Raw genomic sequence first — 20,633 nt, forward strand, 5'->3', positions numbered from 1 at the left:
AAGGCGCCGACCTGACCAGCCGTGTTCTTTGCTGCCGCCGCCGCCAGCATGGCCTCGACCCGCAGCCCCGTCGGAGCGCGCACGCTGCTCGCCTGCGCCAGCCTACTCGCCGCCATGGGCCTCGGTGTCCCCGAGTCCGCCGAGCCCGTGGGGATTCATGCACGCCCGCAGCCGCCCGGGGCCGAGCTCCCCGCCCCGCCAGCCAATAGCCCGCCGGTAAGACGCAACCGCGCCTCACATCTTCCTGACCCGGGGGGCCCTGAGACGGTGGGGAAGGTGGCACCTCTTGCTGCGCAGTGTCCAACACTGGGGATACGCCGCTATGAGGGTCTCAGTGAGACCCTGGGTTGGGTGGATGCTCCCCCTGTACCGTGGCTTTGGCGGCAGAACTCCACTAGGCCAGTAGGAGAGATTGGGAAAGGTGTGAAATGCAGTTAACTTGCTCCTCGTGAAACTGGAAGACTGGTGGGAGAGCAGGGCTTTCAGATCTAGTTCCTTTTTGTTAGGTGACTGCGTCTGGGAAAGGAGTGATGTAACCAGGCTCTGCCTGTGATCCCTCCCAAGATCTCCACCTGAACTGCTGGGGTGGAGACGCTGGCTGGGGAGGGTGTGGCCAGAGGCCTGGGGAGGGCGGATTGGTAGCCTTCATTGGAGCGGGTCAGTCCTGTTGGTGAGAGCTCAGGGAAGAGTTTCAGGGTCTAGTTGTTCGCTCATGCTGTGGGCCAGGCACAAGGAAACCCCTGGCTAGCGTTCTTCAGTTCTCAGCACCGCAGGGGCCAACAAAACATCCACTAAGACAGCTGGAGATGGTTACAATACCTCCCTCTGCAAGGCATCCCTGGGTCCTTCCACCATTCCACACCTCCTTTGGTCGGAGTACAAATGTCCCTGTTGTCTGCAGCCTCCCCCCAAGCCCCAGTCAAAACTTTCATGAGATCCAGACATAGTCATCAGGAAGTGGGGAGTAGGCTGGGACCTCCCAGTGGAGAGTTGGCCTTGGAACCTCTTTGGGAGGGTCAAGGTGTCACCAGCTCCCACTCCAACTCCTGGGGCCCCGGACCAACATGGCTCCATGTATTTTCAGTGCTGCCCTCAAGCTGACAGTGGTCTGAGTCCAGTCCATACACAGGCCACCGGACCCCTGGACGGGTCAGTACACCTGTCCTGACCTATAATGAAAGCACTGCATCGCGAGTGTCCACTGAGGGCATCAGACCAGCAAGAAACATAGAAACCTCCATCTTCCCGACACAGCAGCCTGGCCTGTGACCCACAAGACACCGGTTTGGGTGGTTCTGAGATCCTGGGTCTTTCTGTCAGACACTGGAGTCTGTGCCCTTGACTTCTAAGGCCTCTTGAACCACTCATTCCTTTCCTAGCTGGTAGCCCTGCATGGAACCCAGACCATTTGAGGCTCACTAACTGCCCTATTTGCCAAAGGCCTCTGCTAGGAAACAGGGCCACTGGCAGAGCTTGGCTCCTTGGGCCAGTGTTTTAGAAGGCTGAGAAAGGTAAAGGTTCAACACAGTGGCCTAGAGTCGTGACATCTGGCTCCTCTGCCCCACTGCTCCCCATGATCTGTGACCATGGTGGCCCTGAGGGCAGGGTGCCACCAAGCAAACCAACTGTGGCCATCTGTGTTCCAGGAGCCCACCATTGCGCATGCACACAGTGTGGATCCCCGGGATGCTTGGATGCTGTTTGTCAAGCAGAGTGACAAGGGCATCAACAGTAAGAGGAGGAGCAGGACCAAAGCCAGGAGGCTGAAGGTGAGCAGCTTGTGCCCACCACCTCCACGAGCACCCTAGTACTCTTTCCAACAGCAGAAGCCATGGAAAGAAACACAGGTTCAAGAACGAAGCTGGCGTCCAGCAAGTCAGGAGTTAGCCTTCAGGATGCCAGGTCCTCCCTAGATTTTTCCTTTGTGGCCAGAGGGAGACGCTCGCCCAACATATGCTTAGGAGTTGGGTTAGCTTCAGGCTGCTGGAATGGTACAGGATGGGAGCCTCTCAGTATGGCCCTGGCTTGGGCAGGAAGCTGGCACTTGGACCTGATGGTTGACTCCTGCATTGAGTTCCTCTAAGTAACTCTGGATCAAGGCTGGGCTTCACTGTGTGTTGGGTTTCTCAATTGAGCGTCAGCCTTACCTGCCCAGGATATGACGAAGTGGGTCTGGGGGTGAGGTGGGGTGTGGTCAGCCCTGCCTTCATAGGCCACCTGGCCTTGCTTAGGCCTCTCTATGCAGGAGCTCACCTCCTTCCCTTAGGTCCTGACCCAGACCAGTATAAATTCCTTCAGGGGGTCCAGAACTAAATTCTGGGCCAAGTGCAGTGCTGACTTGTTATGTCTCAGGCCAGACTGAGATACATGTCCCCAGAAGCAGCCTGGGTGGTCCTTTACTGGGAATCACATCCAGAGAGGCAGCTGTAAGGCTCTTTTGCATACAGAGCCTGCCATGCCCCGTACAGCCCCTAAGAAGCTCCACATCTGCACAATCCCATCCTTGCCCATGGCCTGCATTCCCTGCTTGTTGACAGAGGAGTATGAGAGCCCTAAGGACCTCCACCAAGGAGGGAAGAGCCCACAGCTAAGGCGGGAGCTCTCCTGCCAGTCTTGCTGTAGGACCCGGCAGAGGGGTCATCCATGGTCTCCCCTCAAATGTTCTTATCACCAACCTTCTCTTCCAGCTTGGCCTGCCAGGACCACCAGGGCCACCAGGTCCTCAGGGCCCCCCAGGTCCCTTTATCCCAACTGAGATTCTGCTGAAGGAGTTCCAGCTGTTGCTGAAAGGTAGGGGTGCCACCCTCTGGGCACATATTGTGGTGTGGGCAAACCAACAGGGCATCTCTAGAGGGTAAAGTTCAGGATCCAGCAAACACCTGCAAACATGTTGCTTCCCTGTTGGCAGCCCTGCCTGCCATGGGGTGGGACTGTGAGTGGGAGCCATGCGGCAGGTGGAAGCCTCGGGAAGGAAGGCCTTTTATTGTTCTTCACGAGGACCAGCCCTGCAGCCTGCTGCTGGGGAGTGGCTGTCACTATCTTCTGCTAGGAGCCTTTCCTGTTTCCATGCCACAGCTTGTTTGGTTTTCAATAAGCTTCCAGAGGGTGAGGAACCTTTGTGTTTCTCCCAGTGTAGCCACAATAAGTATTTATATACAACTTTCCCAAAAACACAGGTGCGATAGAGGGTGAGGCTAGTGAACAAGGGTGCTGGGTGCTGGATATGCACTTGCTGGAGCTTGTGTGAGATGGTGAGACGGGAAAGTGGCAGCTGCTAGATCAGGCAGTAATGTCCCCAGGTCCACCAGTCTCAGTCACCACGCTCTAAGGCCACGGGCTGGTGAGCAGAGTAGTCCACTGACTGCTTTGTGTCAGGTGCAGTACGGCAGCGAGAGAACAGCGACCTGGAGCACTGCACCAGGGATCTCACTACACCAGCCTCGGGTAGCCCTTCCCGTGTCCCAGCCGCCCAGGAGCTTGATAGCCAGGACCCAGGGGCCTTGTTAGCTCTGCTGGCTGCGACCTTGGCCCAGGGCCCGCGGGCGCCACGTGTGGAGGCCGCGTTCCACTGTCGCTTGCGCCAGGATGTGCAGGTGGAGCGGCGTGCGCTACACGAGCTCGGGATCTACTACCTGGTGAGTGGGGATGCGGCTGGCTAGGTGGAGCAGGGTGGGGACCTAGGGTGACCTCGTCTGTGTGCTCTGTAGCCCGAAGTTGAAGGAGCCTTCCGCCGGGGCCTGGGCTTGAACCTGACCAGCGGCCAGTACACTGCACCTGTGGCTGGCTTCTATGCGCTTGCAGCCACTCTGCACGTGGGTGAGGTTCGGGGCGTGGCGATGGGAGGGACCGCCCACTGCCCTGGCCCTGCCAGGGTGACCACCATGACCTGTCCTCTCCGCAGCACTCACCGAGCAGCCAAGAAAGGGACCACCACGACCCCGGGATCGTTTGCGCCTACTGATCTGTATCCAGTCTCTCTGCCAGCACAACGCGTGAGTGGGTGCTGCGGCCTGGCCCTTTTTAGTGTAAAGACCCTCCTCCATTTCTACTACCCTTGGGGCATGGGGGACCTTGGCCCCTACCCTACCCTAACCCTTCCCAGGACCCATGAGATAGGCCCTTCCTGATTCCAGGACTCTCAGAGGAAGAGCCTCTGTAGGGCCTTTGTGGGATTCTAGGAGTCCTTCTTTGGTCATTCTCCTGCTCCTCCCTGGTGAATTTGCCCAGATGACTTTTATTCCTCATTATTGGTGGTGTCCACCCCGTGTGCCTCATTTGGTCCATGAGAACAGGGACTGTGACCCTCTGCCTGGTACCTGGAATGGACGCCAGGCAAAGGGCAGGTGCTCTGCATAGTTGGAAGAGGTGTGAGTGAATAGGGGGGAGGTCTCAGACTTAAGCTGGCTTTGGACTTCCTGAATCTGCTGCTTTTGTGTGTCACCTATCTTGGTTTCCCATCGGAGAACCAGGCCTTTGTGGCCTTGCATGGATCTGGCCTTCCCTGTCTTTCCTCCTGAGGACCCAGGTTCAAGCACCACCTCCTAGGGATGATGGCTCTGGACCTAGCACTTTACTCCTTATGGTGTTGACCACTGAATGCCTGCTGCTGAGTGCAGTGAAGCTGGTGAGCCTGGGCACAGGCTGACCCTCTTTCTGTCTTGGGCGCAGCTCCCTGGAGACTGTGATGGGGCTGGAGAATAGCAGCGAGCTCTTCACCATCTCAGTAAATGGTGTCCTCTACCTACAGGTGTGTGGGGCCGTGCTGGCCATGTGGGTAGGTGGTTTAGGGGGTGTTAGCAGGTGCTCCAGGTTATTGGCATAGCACCCTTGGACACACTCAAGTGCTGACGATGCTGGCTTGAGAAGAGGAGAGCTTCAGGTCCCATTCTCCCTCCAACTCTTGTCCCCCAGCCCGTGTTGGTGCAACAATAGTTTCATTTTCAGACCCTCCAAGAATCTGATGTGACAGACAGATGCTTCCAGCCACCCAGGCCCTCCATGGCCAGGAAGGTGGGGGGCACAGAACTTGATGAGGCCTGAGCCCCTGGGACTGTGGGAGACCCAAGATAGTTATATGTGGAACCTCAGTGACAGTCTCTTTTGTCACTGTGGTTGGCACTTAGTAGAAAGTAAAGAGGTGTGTAGAGCGCTCATGTAGTTCTGCGGAGTTCCAGGGTGGGTGGCTTGGGTCAAGCCAGCTGTAGTAGTGCTGTTAGCATGAGTTTCATTGAACTCAAAGGATGTGTACTACATGTGGGTCCTCAGAAGCAACTTCCCTGGGAGGGCCTCAGTTCTTATTCTGGCAGTTTCCAGGGAATGTGATGCCACATTGGGGCAGCCGGAGCGGAATAATGCTCATGATGGCTCTACAGGCCACAGCAGGCTGGGCCAGAGGAACCTGCTCCCATATACTGAGATGGAAACACTGGAGAGCAATAGAATAAGAGCCACTGTGTGGGGTTTGAGTGCGAGACTATCCAGCATTGGCTCTGGACTAAGGTGTGGTCTTCTCCCACGTGGGGCAGAGTAGGGCATAGTATGGACATGACTCGTGTTGAGCACTGTAGGCTGTCTAGGGTCTCTGCTGCAGGGCCAGCCAGATAACTGACATATGCTCTTCCCTCCAGGCAGGACACTACACCTCTGTCTTCTTGGACAATGCCAGCGGCTCCTCCCTGACGGTGCGCAGTGGCTCGCACTTCAGTGCTGTCCTCTTGGGCCTGTGAGCAGCTGCTGCAGGCTCTTACCCTTACCAAGCAGAGTGGTGACAGTGGCCCTGTGCACAAGGAAGCCCACTGGACCTCTGCACACGCTGGCTGTCGCAATGCCTCTTAGCATAGCCACTGTATTCCTACAGAGGTGATGGAAGCCGGCTCTCCCAGAACCAGGAGCAATTTGTGAATATCCTAAGCCCTGCTTGGCTCTTCTGGGACCATCCAGCTTACATGGTAGCACTTACTCTATTCCCAGCTACAGAACTGGCATCCTTGTAGCTCTATACAGGCTCAAATTCCTTCCTGTGGCCCAGCAAACTAGCCAGGCCACTCACTATCTGGGACAACTCAGCCTGCACAGGGCAGGACTATAGGGAAATGACTGTAGGTCCTTAGTGCCTAAGAGGGAAGCCCAGACCTTCTTGGACCATACACTGTCTACCTGGGCTCCTGGGTTCCTGTCCTGGAGTATTCTCTAAGTCTCTGCCTAGAGTACAGCCTCAGGGGCCTAGGGACTTCAGGGGCCAGCGATCCTGGGCCTGGCAGCAGTTTCTGTGTCTGGGGTAGGCACGATGACCTGCAGGCCCCTGGTGAGCACCCTAACACACTGGAGCTGTACTCCTTTGCCATCCCTCCCACAGGCAAGGCCATCCTTGTCCTCTACAAAGGCCACCAGCCAACTTCCCAACCCTCTGAGGCTCTGGCTCACTGCTAGGGCCCCACACTAAACCAAAGTTTGAGCACAGTTATCCACACAGGGCACCTGCTCACAAGTTTCCCTCCTGAGACTCCACTGCCAAGGGGGTGGGTGGTCTGGCTGAATAGGCAGCTTGGGAGGAAGAAGCTGACTGAGGGCTCTTCCCATGAGAAGATGCAGGGCTGCCACCCTGCAGCCTGTTTCAGTGGTTTTCCCATTTTTAACAAAACATGGGACCAGACCCTAATAGGCAGTGGAGAGGACTGGACCCTCCAAGTCCTGATGGCCTGCTGATGAAAGAGCCAGCATGTCCACACCCACCAGCTGCTTTGGGATCTCTTGGCCTAGCAGGAGTGCTCAAGCCTGGGACAGAGGGATAGCTCCAGTTGCTTCATCTTTCAGCTGACACCAAGATGAAGCTACCACATCAGAACGCCCTTCTATAATCGGACCTGTCCCCAAATCAGGCTGCCAACACAGAGCAGCAGGTGCCTGGGGGGCTGGCCGGATTCTCAGTATGGCTGGTACCCACCCTACCAGGAAGCACTGTGCTGCCCTGGGTCCTGACTCCCTGGCACTCTGATAAGGACATGAGGTGGACACACCCCACCCTTTTCTGGATTTCACTTTGTATCCAGTGGGCACAGACATGTCAGTGACGTTATCTTCTACCCTTGAGAAAGCCACATAAGCACATATCTTACCTTCCAACAACTGTGTTACACAGCAACTTAAAAGTATTTATTGTCATATTGCTAGGCAGGATATATTTATGTAATGGATCACACAAAGCCATAACAATGAAGGGCAGACCTGAGAAGCATGACCTCCTCTTTCCAGCTTACCTCACCAAAGACCATGAGGGGTAAGCTCTGGAAAGCAAGGGAGAAATGCCTTTGGGACTCCTACTGAAGTAGCAGGAGAGGCTCTTACTAACCAGGAAAGCCACAGTGCCAAGAGTCACCCAAACAGAAGCACTTGGGGACATGGGTCACAGCCTGTGGGGCACTGAATGGTTCCTGGGTTGCTATGAAATTGCTAAATTAAACTGTTTGGCTTTCTGATGAGTTGGCATTCTCTTTCAGTATGCCAGGCTGCCCAGGTCCTAGTCTCCAAGCAGGATTGCTGTCTCTCAGTCCCTGTAGGCAGGGTAGCACTGATGCTCTTGAAGTTACTTAAAATTTATTTGAATTACGTTTATTTGGGAGGTGCAGATATGGAGATCAGATGACAACCACAGCAGTTGGTTCTCTTACTTTGTGGGTCTTGGAGACTGAATCTGGGTGCTTAGGCTTGGCAGAAAGTGCAGCTGAACAAGCTCGCTGGGCTCACAGTGCTATTTTGAAAAGGTTTTATTTCTCTGTGTGTAGTACATGCAGAGGTCAACTTTGGGTGTTCCTCAGGAGCCAAGCACTTTGTTTTGTGGGGACAGGATCTTACTAGGTCCCAGATGCAAGGTCTGAGGATCTGCCTGTTCCCACCATTCCCAGAACAGGATTATAAGCTGTGTGCTACCACACTTGGCTTCTTGTGTGGATACTGGCAATTAAAGTCAGGCCCTCCCGTAAGGGAAAGCACTTTCACCAAATGAGCTGACTCCAGCTCGACACCCTCTCTAGTATGTTCGGTTTTTTTGTTTTGTTTTTTGAGCAGTGTCTCAGGCATCTCAGGCTGGCCTCAAACTGGCTATAGTGGAGGGTGGCCTTCCAATTTTGATCTTCCTGCCTCTAATTGGATGTTGGGGCTATAGGCATGTACTGCCATGCCTGGTTTATGGTGAAGGCACCCAGGATTCCAAGCATGCTAGGAAAGCCCTCCACCAAGATGTCTTCAGCCCTGAGTGGGTTCTGAGGCAGGGTCTTACTATGTAACCCAGGCTGGCCTTCTGAGTATTTAAATTTAGGGACATTTGTATGCATTCAATTTCTATTTATGGCTTTTCCATGACAGACCCTAAGAAGTCATCTATGGTTTGTACAGGATATTTTGAGGTCCTTGTAGCATCTGCAGTACATTTTCTAACTGGCCAATAGTGATATGGCTGTGGAGGAGGATAGTGACTATTATAAAACAGGTCTGGAAAGGCAGCTATGTAGTATTACAGTACCCAGCCAGTGTTTATACAAAATCTACAAAAGCACTTCACTAAACAGCCCCAACACTGATGTTCCTACACAGAAGGTGTTTGGAGAGAGGTTAGAAAGTTCTTTGGGGGCCAATCATGCCCAGAGGTTCCCTGCCATGGCTTAGACCATCCACTCAGGCAGCAGAACCAAGCACTCCTGAGATTGACTTGACAGCTGAGTGTAAGCCAGGATAGTAGTCATCTCAGGACTCACTTCAGGGAAACAGGAACGAGCTAAACATAGTTGTCTAGGAATCTGGTGAGACTGGCATGCCCATGTGGTAAATTCATTTATGGACCCAATTTCAGCCACACCTGAGCTCCTGCCAGAAATGTGCTCTGTATAGAAAACCAAACAGAGCCCTATTATCATCCTGTCATCCTACTGCAAGGTCCCACTTCCTCAAAGGGTCACAGTGAGAGCAAGAGCCTGTGAACTACTAACAGGTCATCATGAGTTTGTCCAAGAGGCCCATGATGGTTCTGACAAGGTCAGATCCAGAGCACATTCTAAAGCAGTTAACTCAGGACCAGTCACTCAAATAACTAGGAAAAAAAGAAACCTTTATTTACAACCATGGAAGTCCCACAGGAGTACACACAGCGTGCACAAACAAAATGAACCTGCAAGTCAAGAGCACATGTCAGTGTGCTGGCCTCAGTGTCCTATCCGCACCACCATCACCGTCACGTTGTCTGCCGAGCCCCGCTGTACCGCCTTGTTAGCCAGCCTGTTGCATGCTGCTTCATAGCGGGCATCAACAGCAGGCTTCCCTTCCCGGGTCTGGATCTTGTCATCCTACCAAAGGGATGGGATCTGAGTGAACAGGGCACCAGCCTCTGTCATTCTCTCAAGACACTGCGGCCAGGGCAGGGCCTGCTCTGTCCCTAACCCAGGCTGGCAGGACAGTGCCCGGTGAGCTTCACAACAGGGCTTATGCTGACAGTTCACAGATTACTCCTGACACAGGGGTCCGGGGACAAAGCAGCTGAGACAAGTGGCACACCCTCTAAGATGTCTCACCTCAAGGCAGGACAAGATGAAGTTCACAGCTTCTTCTGGGGTAAAGACCTTGAAAAGCCCGTCGCAAGCCAGCAAAATGAACCTTGGATACAGGAAGAAACAAGGGTCTCAGCCACAAGCTCCTGAACAAAGGTGACCTGAGAGGTCAGTGAGGAGCGGCTGGCTGCCACCGTTAAGGAAAGCCCTGGTTCCACTCAGTACCCTAAACATAAAAAGAATAATGGTACAAATATGTGTGTAATCTCAGCCCTCTAGAGGTAGAGAGGGGTTCATTCTGGCTACACAGCAAGTTTGACTCCAGTAGGGCAAGTTGTCTCAACAGACCCAAACCAACCAGGCTTGGCTGTTACACCTTTAATCCCAGTGCTCAGCTGGCAGAGGCAGGCGGATCTCTAGGCCAGCTGGTGTATATAGTGAGACCCTGTCTAGAAAAATAAAACAAGGGGCTGGAGAGATGGCTCAGCAGTTGGGAGTACTGACTGCTATTGCAGAGAACCCAGGCTCTACACCCACTTGGCAGCTCACAACTGTAACTCTAGGACCTCACACCCTCACACAGACATACTGAAGGCAAAACACCAAAGCACATAAAAAAAAAATAAAATGAAAATGAATCAAAAAAACAAACAAAAATCCTCAAAACCAATCCAGTAGCACTGTGCCTGCCCAACAACTCAATGGCCAAGAAAATTTTAAAGCAATAGAATTTGTGTAAGGAAGCTGAAACTCTTTAAAATGAGTTGTGGTTTACAGAGGGATGCTATATACCACAAGAGGGACATTTTCCCCCCTGTAAATAGAATCACAGAGACCTCAGAATGAGATGCTGCATTCTGGTTCCTTAGGGACAACCACGGCAGCAGGTATGTAGTGAACGTCCCTGTGAGCCACCACAGGCCCAAGGATGGAGAAGCAGCAGCACCCTTGGGTGTGCCTCCCTGCTGAGGGTCTGAGGTCCTAGAGTGGATATCCCCACTTTCTGGTCTGAACACAGCTCACTGTGCCTGAGATGCCCAGAGGAAGCCTCTGAGCATTTCTGTTCTGTTGTGGAAGCCGCTGTTCTCTTGGCCTGGCTTTAAAATAGCTTCCTGCTTTTGTTTCTTAGCCTGTCCAGAGTCTATTTTCTGACAGGGCACATGCCTAGACATATTTTGTGAGCACACAATCTGAGGTTGAGACATGGTGGGCACAAGTCTAAGCAGGCTACTCTTTCCAGTATTTTTCAATCAGACTCAGAATAGTCAATCACAGACATGGGCTTAGCATAGCACGGTCACTACACACTCCTGCTGTCATAGTTGTCCCTAAGGTGACATGCTATGAGAGCACAGAAGAGCCCAGGCAGGTGGCCTGTCCTAATCTGGGGCAGAGAATGCCATAACCGTACAAGGGGCCTCCAGAAACATATTTCAATACCCCAGGATAACTGACAACGTAGCCTAGGCAGGCAGGTGTCAGAGCTCGGCTTTTCCTGGCAGGTCTGGAGGCTGCCGTGTGGCCTATACGCTCTGCCACCAGCCCCTCCTCCAGCTCAGTCCTGTTTCCCTGAGCTCCTTCCATTCCTTCTGCTCATAGTTTGGCTCAGCCTTCCCCCATCCTGTTAGGGTCAAGACAGCTGCTACCTTGCCCTTAGTCAGTCTTGCTAGGTTCCCTGTGCTACCCTCACAAGCCTGTGCCTGGTCTTGAGCTACCTGCAACAGGATGTTTTTCTCAGCCACTCAGGCCTTGATTTATAAGCTAAAATCCAAATGCCTTGGCAACCCCACAGATCCTGCTCAATCTGTCCCCAGAACTTCTTCCCATTTTCCCCTCCATCCACCAAGTCCCTAGCCACCAAAGACCTGGCTGTTTCACGCTATACATGACTGAGTGAACATGGTCAGGATAGTCTCTCTAGAATGGATGCCTCTCCCCCACACTAAAGCCTCCTAGCACAACCCCTCCATTCCTGTGATAAGCAAGCATCCATCTCAATTGCTTTCTGACCACCATGGGCCCTGTGACACCAGAACCCATAGGTGTCTGTCTCTGTACCACAGGGCCAGACACACTGCACACCCCTCCCTAACTTCCCCCAGCAAAGGCTGAACGCAGATTGGAGGGAAGTCAGGAAGAGAAGCAAGCCCCTATATGGTACACCCACACTTTTGGTGGCCATTTTTTACCTGTCATTGGGGGTCAGCTGGCAGCGTCTGATATCAGGCACAGATGTGACCCCACAGCGCTTGTACTGCCCATCTCCAATGGAACGAGATACCTCCAGCACGCCCAAGACACGCCCATCTCTAAAATGAAGGGAACAACGTCAGACTGTCAGACTTGACTCATCCCAGGTCCCTGAAAGCAGAATCTGAGAGTCCACAATAGCTGAGTCTGACATTTCTTTTTGTTTAGTGTTTTTGAGACAGGGTTTGTGTAGCCCTGGCTATCCTAAAACTCATAGTATAGACCAGGCTGGCCTCCCAAGAGATCCACCTGCCTCTGCCCCGAGTGCTGGGATCAAAGGCACTCACCACCACCACTCAGATAGCCTAATATTTCTTTATTCCAGTGAGGTACAGACACAAACCGAGGTCATTCAGGTCTCGCTCCCCTCGGGGATGGGGACTACACAGCTATACACTAGCAGCAACAATGGGCACCATCTAACCTAACTGTTGATGAATTCAACAGTGAATCTCACAACAATGCCTATACCCCTTCCCCAACCTCCCATGCCCAGTTATTCTGACAAGATGATATGAGTCCTACGCCCCTTATGTGACTACACACACAGCCTGTTTGTGGATGGCCAGGAAAGAGGGTGGTTAGCATTCTAACTGTCGAAGCTAGGCTCAGAGGATATCTGAAGCTATGACTCCTAGCTGCTGAAGCACTTTCACATCAGCAGAGCTACAATCTCACTCATGATAATCTCTCTCACACTTTTTTGTGAAGGAAAAAACAGATGAGCTGTAAATCAAAGAGGTACCTTAGGCAGACACTATGATCAGAGAACCAGTGTGGAGTAACTGCCCCAAGAACTATGCTAGCCCAGGCTCTCATATTGACTCCCTGGGCTCTGAGGACAGCATTTTTAAGACTTACTAAATACCAAAGCAGTGTGGTGGTTTAGTATCCTTGAGGTTCCTGTCACAAATGAGATGCTGTACAGATAGATAGGTGGGACAGGAAGTTCCTCCTGGGCTGGTGCTACAGTTCTGGAGGCAGGACTCAGCCTGGCCATCACCCCCAGTGACTCAGTTCAGCCACCCTGAATCAATGTTTTTTAATCCCTAAAGACTTCTGCTGTTTCCTGGGGAAAAACAGAGCATTCTAGAATACAAATTATTAAACAGAACTTGAGTAATGGAAGTGCCTAGGAGCAGTACTGAACAGGAACAGTGAGGGTGCTCGGCTTGGGAGCACCCATATAGGAAGCAGCCCCAAACTTAAGAGCCTTGAGAGGACGTCTTCTGCAGCTCTCAGAGCTTAGCTATGTGCAGAGCCTTCCTACTCCAGTTCTCAAAAGCGAAGCCTCCTGCTCTCCCTGGGCCTGAGGCTCATCTGACTCCTGAAGAAAGTAGGAGACCACTGACTCCTTCAGCTGTGGGGAAGGGAAGAGTGCTCCACCCTGGAGAACAGCAGAAGCCCAAAGCCGTGACACTAGGACTTAGCCCAGCCTCAGGTACACGATGCCGATGGACTGCAATGCCAGTGTCTTCAGAAAGCCTGCCAGGCTAGACCCTTCCTTGTAAAAGAAAAGTAAACCTCTCTTCATGCGCCCAGAGGAAGCCCTGCTACACACTGCCTTCACTGTAAGGAACTCACACTACTAACAGGCTAGTCTTTGTCATTTGTCAATGGACACCACACTGCTGCCCCCTTGTGGCTGTTGAGGTGATGTAGAAATGGCTCTCAACTAATGACCCTTTAGTACAGTTCCTCAGGCTGTGGTGATCCCCAATCATAAAATTATTTTGTTGGTACTTCGTAACTGTAATTTTGATACCGTTATGAACCATAATGTAAATATCGTATATGCAACCCCTCTGATCATGACCCATAGGCTGGGAGCTGCTGGTGTACAAACTGTGGTGCCCCATCCTGCGTGACCCCGTGTAACCTGGCTGCCTCCCTCCATGCCCAGCAGCCATGCACAAAGCCTCCCGGCTCTCATACATTAGAGAAGAGAGACCCTTCAGGCTTCAAGTTCAAACACCCCAGCAGCTTAGCTAAAAGGACATTTTTTGAACACTTATCTCCAACAGAACAAAAAAAAAACTTAAGGACAAATTATAGAAAGAACCAGAAAACAGGGCCACATTTAGAAGGCAATGTCCATGAAGTGGAAGAATGAAGTCCTCATTTCACCTCTGGGCACACAAGTGATCGACTCTGGTCACATGGCCTTTGAAGACAGTGGTGTGTGAGCTGAGGTGGTACAGCAGCAGTCGTGACCCTCCCTCTGTGTCAGCAACAGCACACTCTGAAGGCATCCCTTTATTAACTAATTTTTCAGAAAGTGCCTCCCCACATTGCATAGGTGGACCTTGAACTCCTGAACTCAAATACTCTCCTGCCTCAACCTCCCAAGTACCTGGTCTACTAACCACTAGAGACTTTCAGTGCCACAGGGCAGTATATAAACTGGGCATGCTAAGGCAGGCCAATAATTCCAGAAGTGAGGAGCTGGAGGCAGGAAAATCAGAAGTTTAAGGCCAGCTTTGGCTATAGACTGAGGTGAGGCCAGCCTGGGCTAGATGTGACCCTGTACAAAAACCAAGCAAGGACATTATGAGAGAAGCTCCCCAGACACACTGAAAATAGCTGAGTGGTAAGTATTGACTTGAGACAGGTTTTGTCTTTTGTGTAGCCAGGGAGACACTTTCTACCTTTACTGAGACACAGATGAACTAAGTTATTGATAAGCACTGCAAGACCTGAGAGTGGGCCTTACTGTGCACATTAATCCTCAATGGTGTGGAGGCCCGAGTCCCTGGGACTCCCATAATGCCCTGGATACCTGACATTCCCTCCAGCCTTCTGTATCCTCATGCGCTCTTCATACTGAGTTGGATTGTGCTCTTTGCTGAGGCTTAAGGCTGCATGCTTTTGACTTTCCTCATTATATCGACAAAGGATTGCCTGGGAAGACAGATCACAAACCATGGATTCAGTGAGCAGCATCTAGGACTCAAAGGGAGACTTACAATGACTTCACATTCGGTTGCCCGCTGACATACAGAAGCTCAGAGAATCCAGCATCAAAGAAATAACTAATTGGAAAGCTGTTCTCACTCTCAGGGTGAGAAATCCCGTTTTGGTGTCAATTCTGGCATAAGCCTTGCTGGCTGACTGTAGCCAATCTCTCAAATGGCCATTGTTGGTGGCATCCATGACAAAGATGGGAGGCATTTAACAAATACCATGGCCAAAGTCAGAAGTCTGTGAGCTTATCTGAGAGTTGAGGATACGGGCAAGCACACACTGCACCCTGTGTGCTCCCACGGCCATGGTTCCTGTGTCCGTTTCACAGAGGACACTGAAGCCCAGAGGGGTAATTTGCCTAAAGTCACATAAAGAACCAGGGTTCATACTGTGTCTGGGTATGAAGAATTTTGGAGGAGGGGGGGAAATGACACATATTTCCTCCTGTTCTGGTTTGAGTAACTTGTTCTAAACACTTATATACTAGAATCTGTCCATAGAGGCTCCCAGGAACCTAAGCTCCCTGGGGACAGGCTGTCACCTCAGTTTACAGCTGCATTCCTCATGATGAGTACCAGCCCTAAGCACCAGAGGAAGAGTTGTAGAGGCTGCTTAGTATGAGTGGTCACTGGCAACTGAAGGACACAGGGCTGGGTGGAAAGCAACTTGTTGAACATAAGGCCACTCCCTATAGCACCTGACCTGTCCCCAGACTCCTGTGCAGATGTGCTTGGCCTTGGACTTCCCCTTCACAGCTCTCAAGCTACTCTGCAGTCAAACGCCTTGGAAAGGTGGAGTTAATACTTTCATTCAATACCAACTATGTCAGAAAAATGAGGATCTAAGTTACTTGCACACAGATTTCACTCCAAACAACAGCATCACTTAACAGTATGGCAAAAAAACCCCAAAAACAAAAACAAACAAAAAACCCCAATAAAACAAAAAACCCAAAAACAAAAACAAAAAACAAAACAAAAAAACAAAACCCTCTTGGCAGGGGGAGACAGCGTCTCGGTGTTAACCAGCCAGCTCGGGGTCCTCTGGGAGAACAGACTGCCCTGGCTCAGCTGCTGAGTCCTTCCCAGGCGCACACTGGAACACTCCTTGCAGAAACCCCACTAGAAGGCCCAACCAGCCACCAACACTTTAACTTGCTTAACTTCTCTCCTTGAGACATGCTGTCACCTAAGCAGGTGGCTCCGAGCCACATACCCGACTATCTCCAAGGTTGGCGATATACAGGATGTTGTCCACAGCCAGGACACACGTGGCAGTGGACCCGTCTTTCCAGGCAGGCTTCCTGGAGAAACACATCAGAAATGTAGTCACCACTACTGGCGAGTGCCCAGAGACTAACTTATAGAGCTAAGCAGCAAGTCTGCCAGGCTAAAAGAGATTGTATCCTCTGAATACTCCATAGTTTGGATATGGGTAGCGTCCCCAGATGCTCCTATGTCAAGGGTTGGGATCCCATGGTAATAGTAATGGATACTATTAGGAAGTACTGTGGACCTCTAGGAGATGGGGCCTTACAAGAGATCTTAGGTCACTGTGAAAGTTTCCTCATAAGGAGCTGTGGGATCTTACTGCAAAGTCCTTCAAGGGGACTGTGGGGCTCGGGCCCATTTTCCCTGTCTCTTGCTGTCTGGCTCATGAGCACACATGCTGACACTCACTGTCACTATAGTATGCCACTCGAATCAAAGGTCCGAACTAACTGTGCTGCTCCATGCTGTGCCTCAAGTCCAGAACAGTAAGCAGAAACAAAGCTCTTTGTTGGGGCATGGAGGGGTTACACACCTTTGGTTCTCTCCAGAGGCCAGCCAGGAACACACAGTCTCAAAACTAAAAACAGACACCAGACAATTCTTCCTAACATAGCCCAAGTCAAGGGCTTTCATTACTGTGATGCAGATACACACATCTTCCCCCCCCCCCCTTATATGTACGAGTGTTTTGTCTGCATGTATTCAAGTGCATACCTGCTGTTCCTGGAGCCCAGAAGAGGCCATTAGAACCCTTGGAACTGGAGTTACAGAAAACTGAGAGCCACCATGGGAGTGCTGGGTCCTCTAGAAGAGGCAGCCAGTGCTCTTAACCACTTAACCATCCATCTCTACAGCTCCAACATACATTTTTCTAAAAAGCATTTTTTCTGCTTTTTAAATTTACCTAAAAAAGTATTATTGTATGTGTGTGCATGGTGTGCGTGCATGCATGTGTGTGGAGGGAGTATCTCCTTTTACCCTATGGAACTGAACTCAGGGAATAAGAATAAGAATCATCCTGACTGGCTTCCCACTGGCCCCACATCCTCCTTAGTTAATGGTTGTAAGAGCTCATACACGGTGCTGGGTACTCCTGAGACAGAAAGCATTGTGCTAAACAGCATCACAAGACCTGAGGTGCTCAGGAAAACACCACACATTGAGCATTCTGCAAGGATATACTCACTGGCTTGAAGCCTGTTTCAGGAACTCTTCATCGGTGTGCTTAAAAGTATCTAGCAGGCACCTCTTTACAGTCTTCTCCACACTAATTATATCTCCTGGTAGAGAAGGGTCAAACAGAGTAATCTTTCAAGAGGAGAAGGCTGCTGCCCACTCTGTTGGTCATTTTCACATGTAAACTTTTTTCTAAGCATGTTCTTGTCAACAATCTATTTCCTCACCTGTAGGAGCACCATGCAAATTCCATTGTACTGGTTTCCACAGCGTGGAGGTAGACAAGACACTAACCACAACGCAGACACTTAACAAGCTAAGAAACGGTGCTTTACTTACACAGGCCTTCTGATCCCTAAGCTCACTCCTTTAAGCCTAAGATTTTTTTTTGGTGATAGAGATATATGTAGCCCAGGCTTCAAACTTACTGTGCAGCTGAAAATGATTTTTGAACTTCTCATCTGCCTCATGAACCATAATACCCAGTATACATGGTCCTGAGGATTGAATCTAGGGCCTCATGCATGCTATTCAGGTAAACTATCGACTGTGCAATATCCCCATCAATGACATTCTGCCAAAGCAAAACACCCAGTCCGACAGACTCAACCATGCCAACAGCAGAGGCAAGTCAAATGTCCACGGGTTCAGTTCTCAGTCTCACCTTTAGGAAATTTCCTGATTAAGTTCTGGTGCAAATTCTGTGCAGCAAATTTCGAGGCTCGTATTCCTCCATGTCCATCAAACACAGCAAAGTATGAAACCCGAGTACTAGAAGAACGAATTAAAAGTTGATTATATCCTTAAAATAATGAGCACACCTCGTCACTGACGCGTGCTTTACTGAGTTTTGAGATGGGGCTCCATATTTAGCCCAGTCTGGCCTCCAATTATAGAGCCTGTGCCCCTGCCCAGGGGTGCTGAGATTACACGGAGGTAATCTCACCACCGAAGCTTCATTAAAGCTTTGACGTCTCATCTCAAGCAATGATTATGAAATTCACATTGTTGAGATACCAGCCACACTGACATGTGGGGGAAAGTATTTAAGAGATTTAAGGTATTTAAGAGATTTAAGTAAGTTTCATCCATTTTAATCGTTAGAAACTCAAATTTGAGTTCAGTATAGTAGCTCACACCTGTTATCCCAGAACACAGGAGGCTGGAGCATGAGAAATGCTAAAATTGTGAGTTCCAAGATCTGCCTGGCCTACAGAGTTGAGACCTATCTTAGGACACAAAACAAACAAAACATTTGTTTCAAAAACTAAGCTGTGGCTGGAGAGATGGCTCAGCAGTAAAGAGCACTTACTGCTCTTGCAGAAGACGCAGGTTCGGTTCCCAGCATCCATTTCTCCAGTTCCAGGGAATTCAAAGCCTTCTTCTGACCTCTTTGGGTACCAAGCAAGCATTTGGTGCATATACACACACGAAGGTAAAAACTTATACACATAAATACAATTTATAAACTGAACTATATAATTTCTCAGTGAAATTAGAATTCAGAACTTTTATCCCATTAAAATCAGACTTTTGTTAAACAAATGAAAAAAGTTACTCATCCAACTCTTGTCAAAAACGCTCCTATCAACAAGGGAGAAGTTCCAGGACTGTTGCTTAAGTGCTGATTAATATCTAACTTCAAAGCTTATGCTGATCTTCTTATTCCTATTTCCTACCAACTTTTATCAGAAAACCCCCATAAATGGTAAAAGTCATTAATAACAAAAAAATCAGAGGCAGATGTGGTGGCGCACGCCTTTAATCCCAGCACCTGGAAGGCAGAGGCAGGAGAATCTCTGTGAGTCCAAGTGCAGCTTAGTCTACATGTTGAGCCAGCCAAGATTACACAGTGCTACCAATGTCTCCAAAAAAAACCTACTTCAGGGCCAGCTAGATGGTTAACTGGATAGAGCTTGGCTTGAAAGCCTGACAGCCTGCGTTCAATTCCTGGTACCCATGTAATGGTGGACAGAGAAAACCAACCCCACAAAGCTATCCACTGACAACTACACAGCACAGTTCCACCTGCATCATAATGCACACAATAATTTTAATTTAAAACTACACCAGAAAGAAAACTATTTATGAGAAATGACATTTAGGGTTAAGATCAACTTTTCTTTGATCAGTAAGAGCATTTATCAAAGGCTTCAGTTCCACGTGTGCACTGCTTTCTTTCTTCCAGGCCACTTTGACTATTTGGTCTCTCTGGGCCCTCATCATCTACCTTGTAAGACATTATGACCTATGAGAAAACAAGTCTCATCTGGCTTACAACTTGGAACCTGTCACTGTGCAATTGGTATTATCTAGGGTACTTCCTAAGTAAGGCTCTTTCCTGGCTTTGAACCCACTATGTCCTTGTCTCTGTCATGATCGTTGGCTCTGCAGCAGCCATAATGACAAGCTGGATGACAGCTGCTGGCACACTATGTTAATGAACAACTACTGTCAGGGAAAACCACAGCATGCACATTATGCAATTCTCGATTATAGAAATCACAGATGAAACATACAACTATGCAATGTATGTAGCAGAATGTTGGCAGTGATGCAATGTGCTACTGTCTGCTTGTTTCTTTGGGGTCTGAGAACCGATTAAAGGCTTCAGTTCCATGTGTGCACCGCTTTTTTTCTTCCAGGTCATATTGACTATTTTCGTCTTCCTGGGCCCAGAATCTAGCTGTACAGCCTCTCCCAATGCCATAAGACTCCGCTGGGTTTGTTTTGGAGACAAAGTCTTTTTGGTAGTTCTAAGACTTTCCAGGAACTCGACATCCACTGAGTGCTGGGAATTCAGGACAGGACGATGATCATGTACCACCACACCCACACTTCCTGCAGAGTTTACTCGGCAACTTTCAATCCATCCACTCTCTAGGACACAGAGTAAAAGCACTCAGCCCGAAGCTGATCATTCCCCGTGAGAGTACAACTGCCTGAAGTCCATAGCAGGGGAGGCAGTTCCCACTCAGCGGCACTAAGGTGCAACACTGAAGAAGTCTAGGCTGGGCAGATCTTTGTTGAGGGGCAGTCCCTTGTTTAGCAATGTAATATTCTTTTCTCTATCCACCAAATACCAATAGCCACGGGCTGCTCCACTGCGACAACAAAAACATCCTCAGATGGTAACAACTATCTCAAAAATATTCTCCACCTAAGATCCACTGATGCAAAAGGCAGGTTACTCATGGCATCAGTCTTTCTTGGAGAAGCATCCTAACAGTCCAAAACTTAGAACAGAGGAGAAATGAACATCACCCAGGCTTGCTGAAATGTAAACACTCACATGAGAGATGACGGAGGATTACACTCCTGAGTGATATCATTCAGGATGACATGGGCATCCTGCATCTCCTCCCTCTCACCCTTCCGCTCTGCCACATAGCCTTTCAGACCAAAGATCACCGAAGAGGCTGAGGAAAGAAAACAA

The 20,633-nt window shown here is 50.2% G+C and overlaps 2 protein-coding genes across 4 annotated transcripts in view; one reads left to right on the forward strand and one right to left on the reverse strand.

Moving 5' to 3' along the window:
• On the forward strand, positions 1-7,478 carry Erfe (erythroferrone). Its single transcript, XM_021197829.1, has 8 exons — positions 1-216; positions 1,647-1,769; positions 2,688-2,790; positions 3,376-3,635; positions 3,708-3,816; positions 3,902-3,992; positions 4,669-4,747; positions 5,628-7,478. The coding sequence occupies exons 1-8, from the start codon at positions 49-51 to the stop codon at positions 5,724-5,726; spliced, it is 1,032 nt and encodes a 343-aa protein (XP_021053488.1). The 5' UTR covers positions 1-48; the 3' UTR covers positions 5,727-7,478.
• The window catches only part of Ilkap (ILK associated serine/threonine phosphatase), a 25,581-nt gene continuing 12,074 nt past the window's right edge, over positions 7,127-20,633 (reverse strand). For 2 of the 3 annotated variants that reach the window (XM_021197828.2, XM_029538673.1), the window contains exons 5-12: positions 20,490-20,616; positions 17,862-17,968; positions 17,208-17,301; positions 15,966-16,053; positions 14,566-14,687; positions 11,726-11,845; positions 9,561-9,642; positions 9,080-9,335 (exon numbers count right to left, since the gene is read on the reverse strand). In XM_021197828.2, coding sequence (XP_021053487.1) covers positions 9,195-9,335; positions 9,561-9,642; positions 11,726-11,845; positions 14,566-14,687; positions 15,966-16,053; positions 17,208-17,301; positions 17,862-17,968; positions 20,490-20,616 — 881 coding nt within the window. In that variant the 3' untranslated portion in view covers positions 9,080-9,194. Of the gene's footprint in view, positions 8,793-9,079; positions 9,336-9,560; positions 9,643-11,725; positions 11,846-14,565; positions 14,688-15,965; positions 16,054-17,207; positions 17,302-17,861; positions 17,969-20,489; positions 20,617-20,633 lie in introns of those variants that run through there. The other variant, XM_029538674.1, reaches the window with a different exon arrangement.

The sequence above is a fragment of the Mus pahari genome, chromosome 5, assembly GCF_900095145.1.
Source record: "Mus pahari chromosome 5, PAHARI_EIJ_v1.1, whole genome shotgun sequence".
NCBI classification, from domain to species: domain Eukaryota; kingdom Metazoa; phylum Chordata; class Mammalia; order Rodentia; family Muridae; genus Mus; species Mus pahari.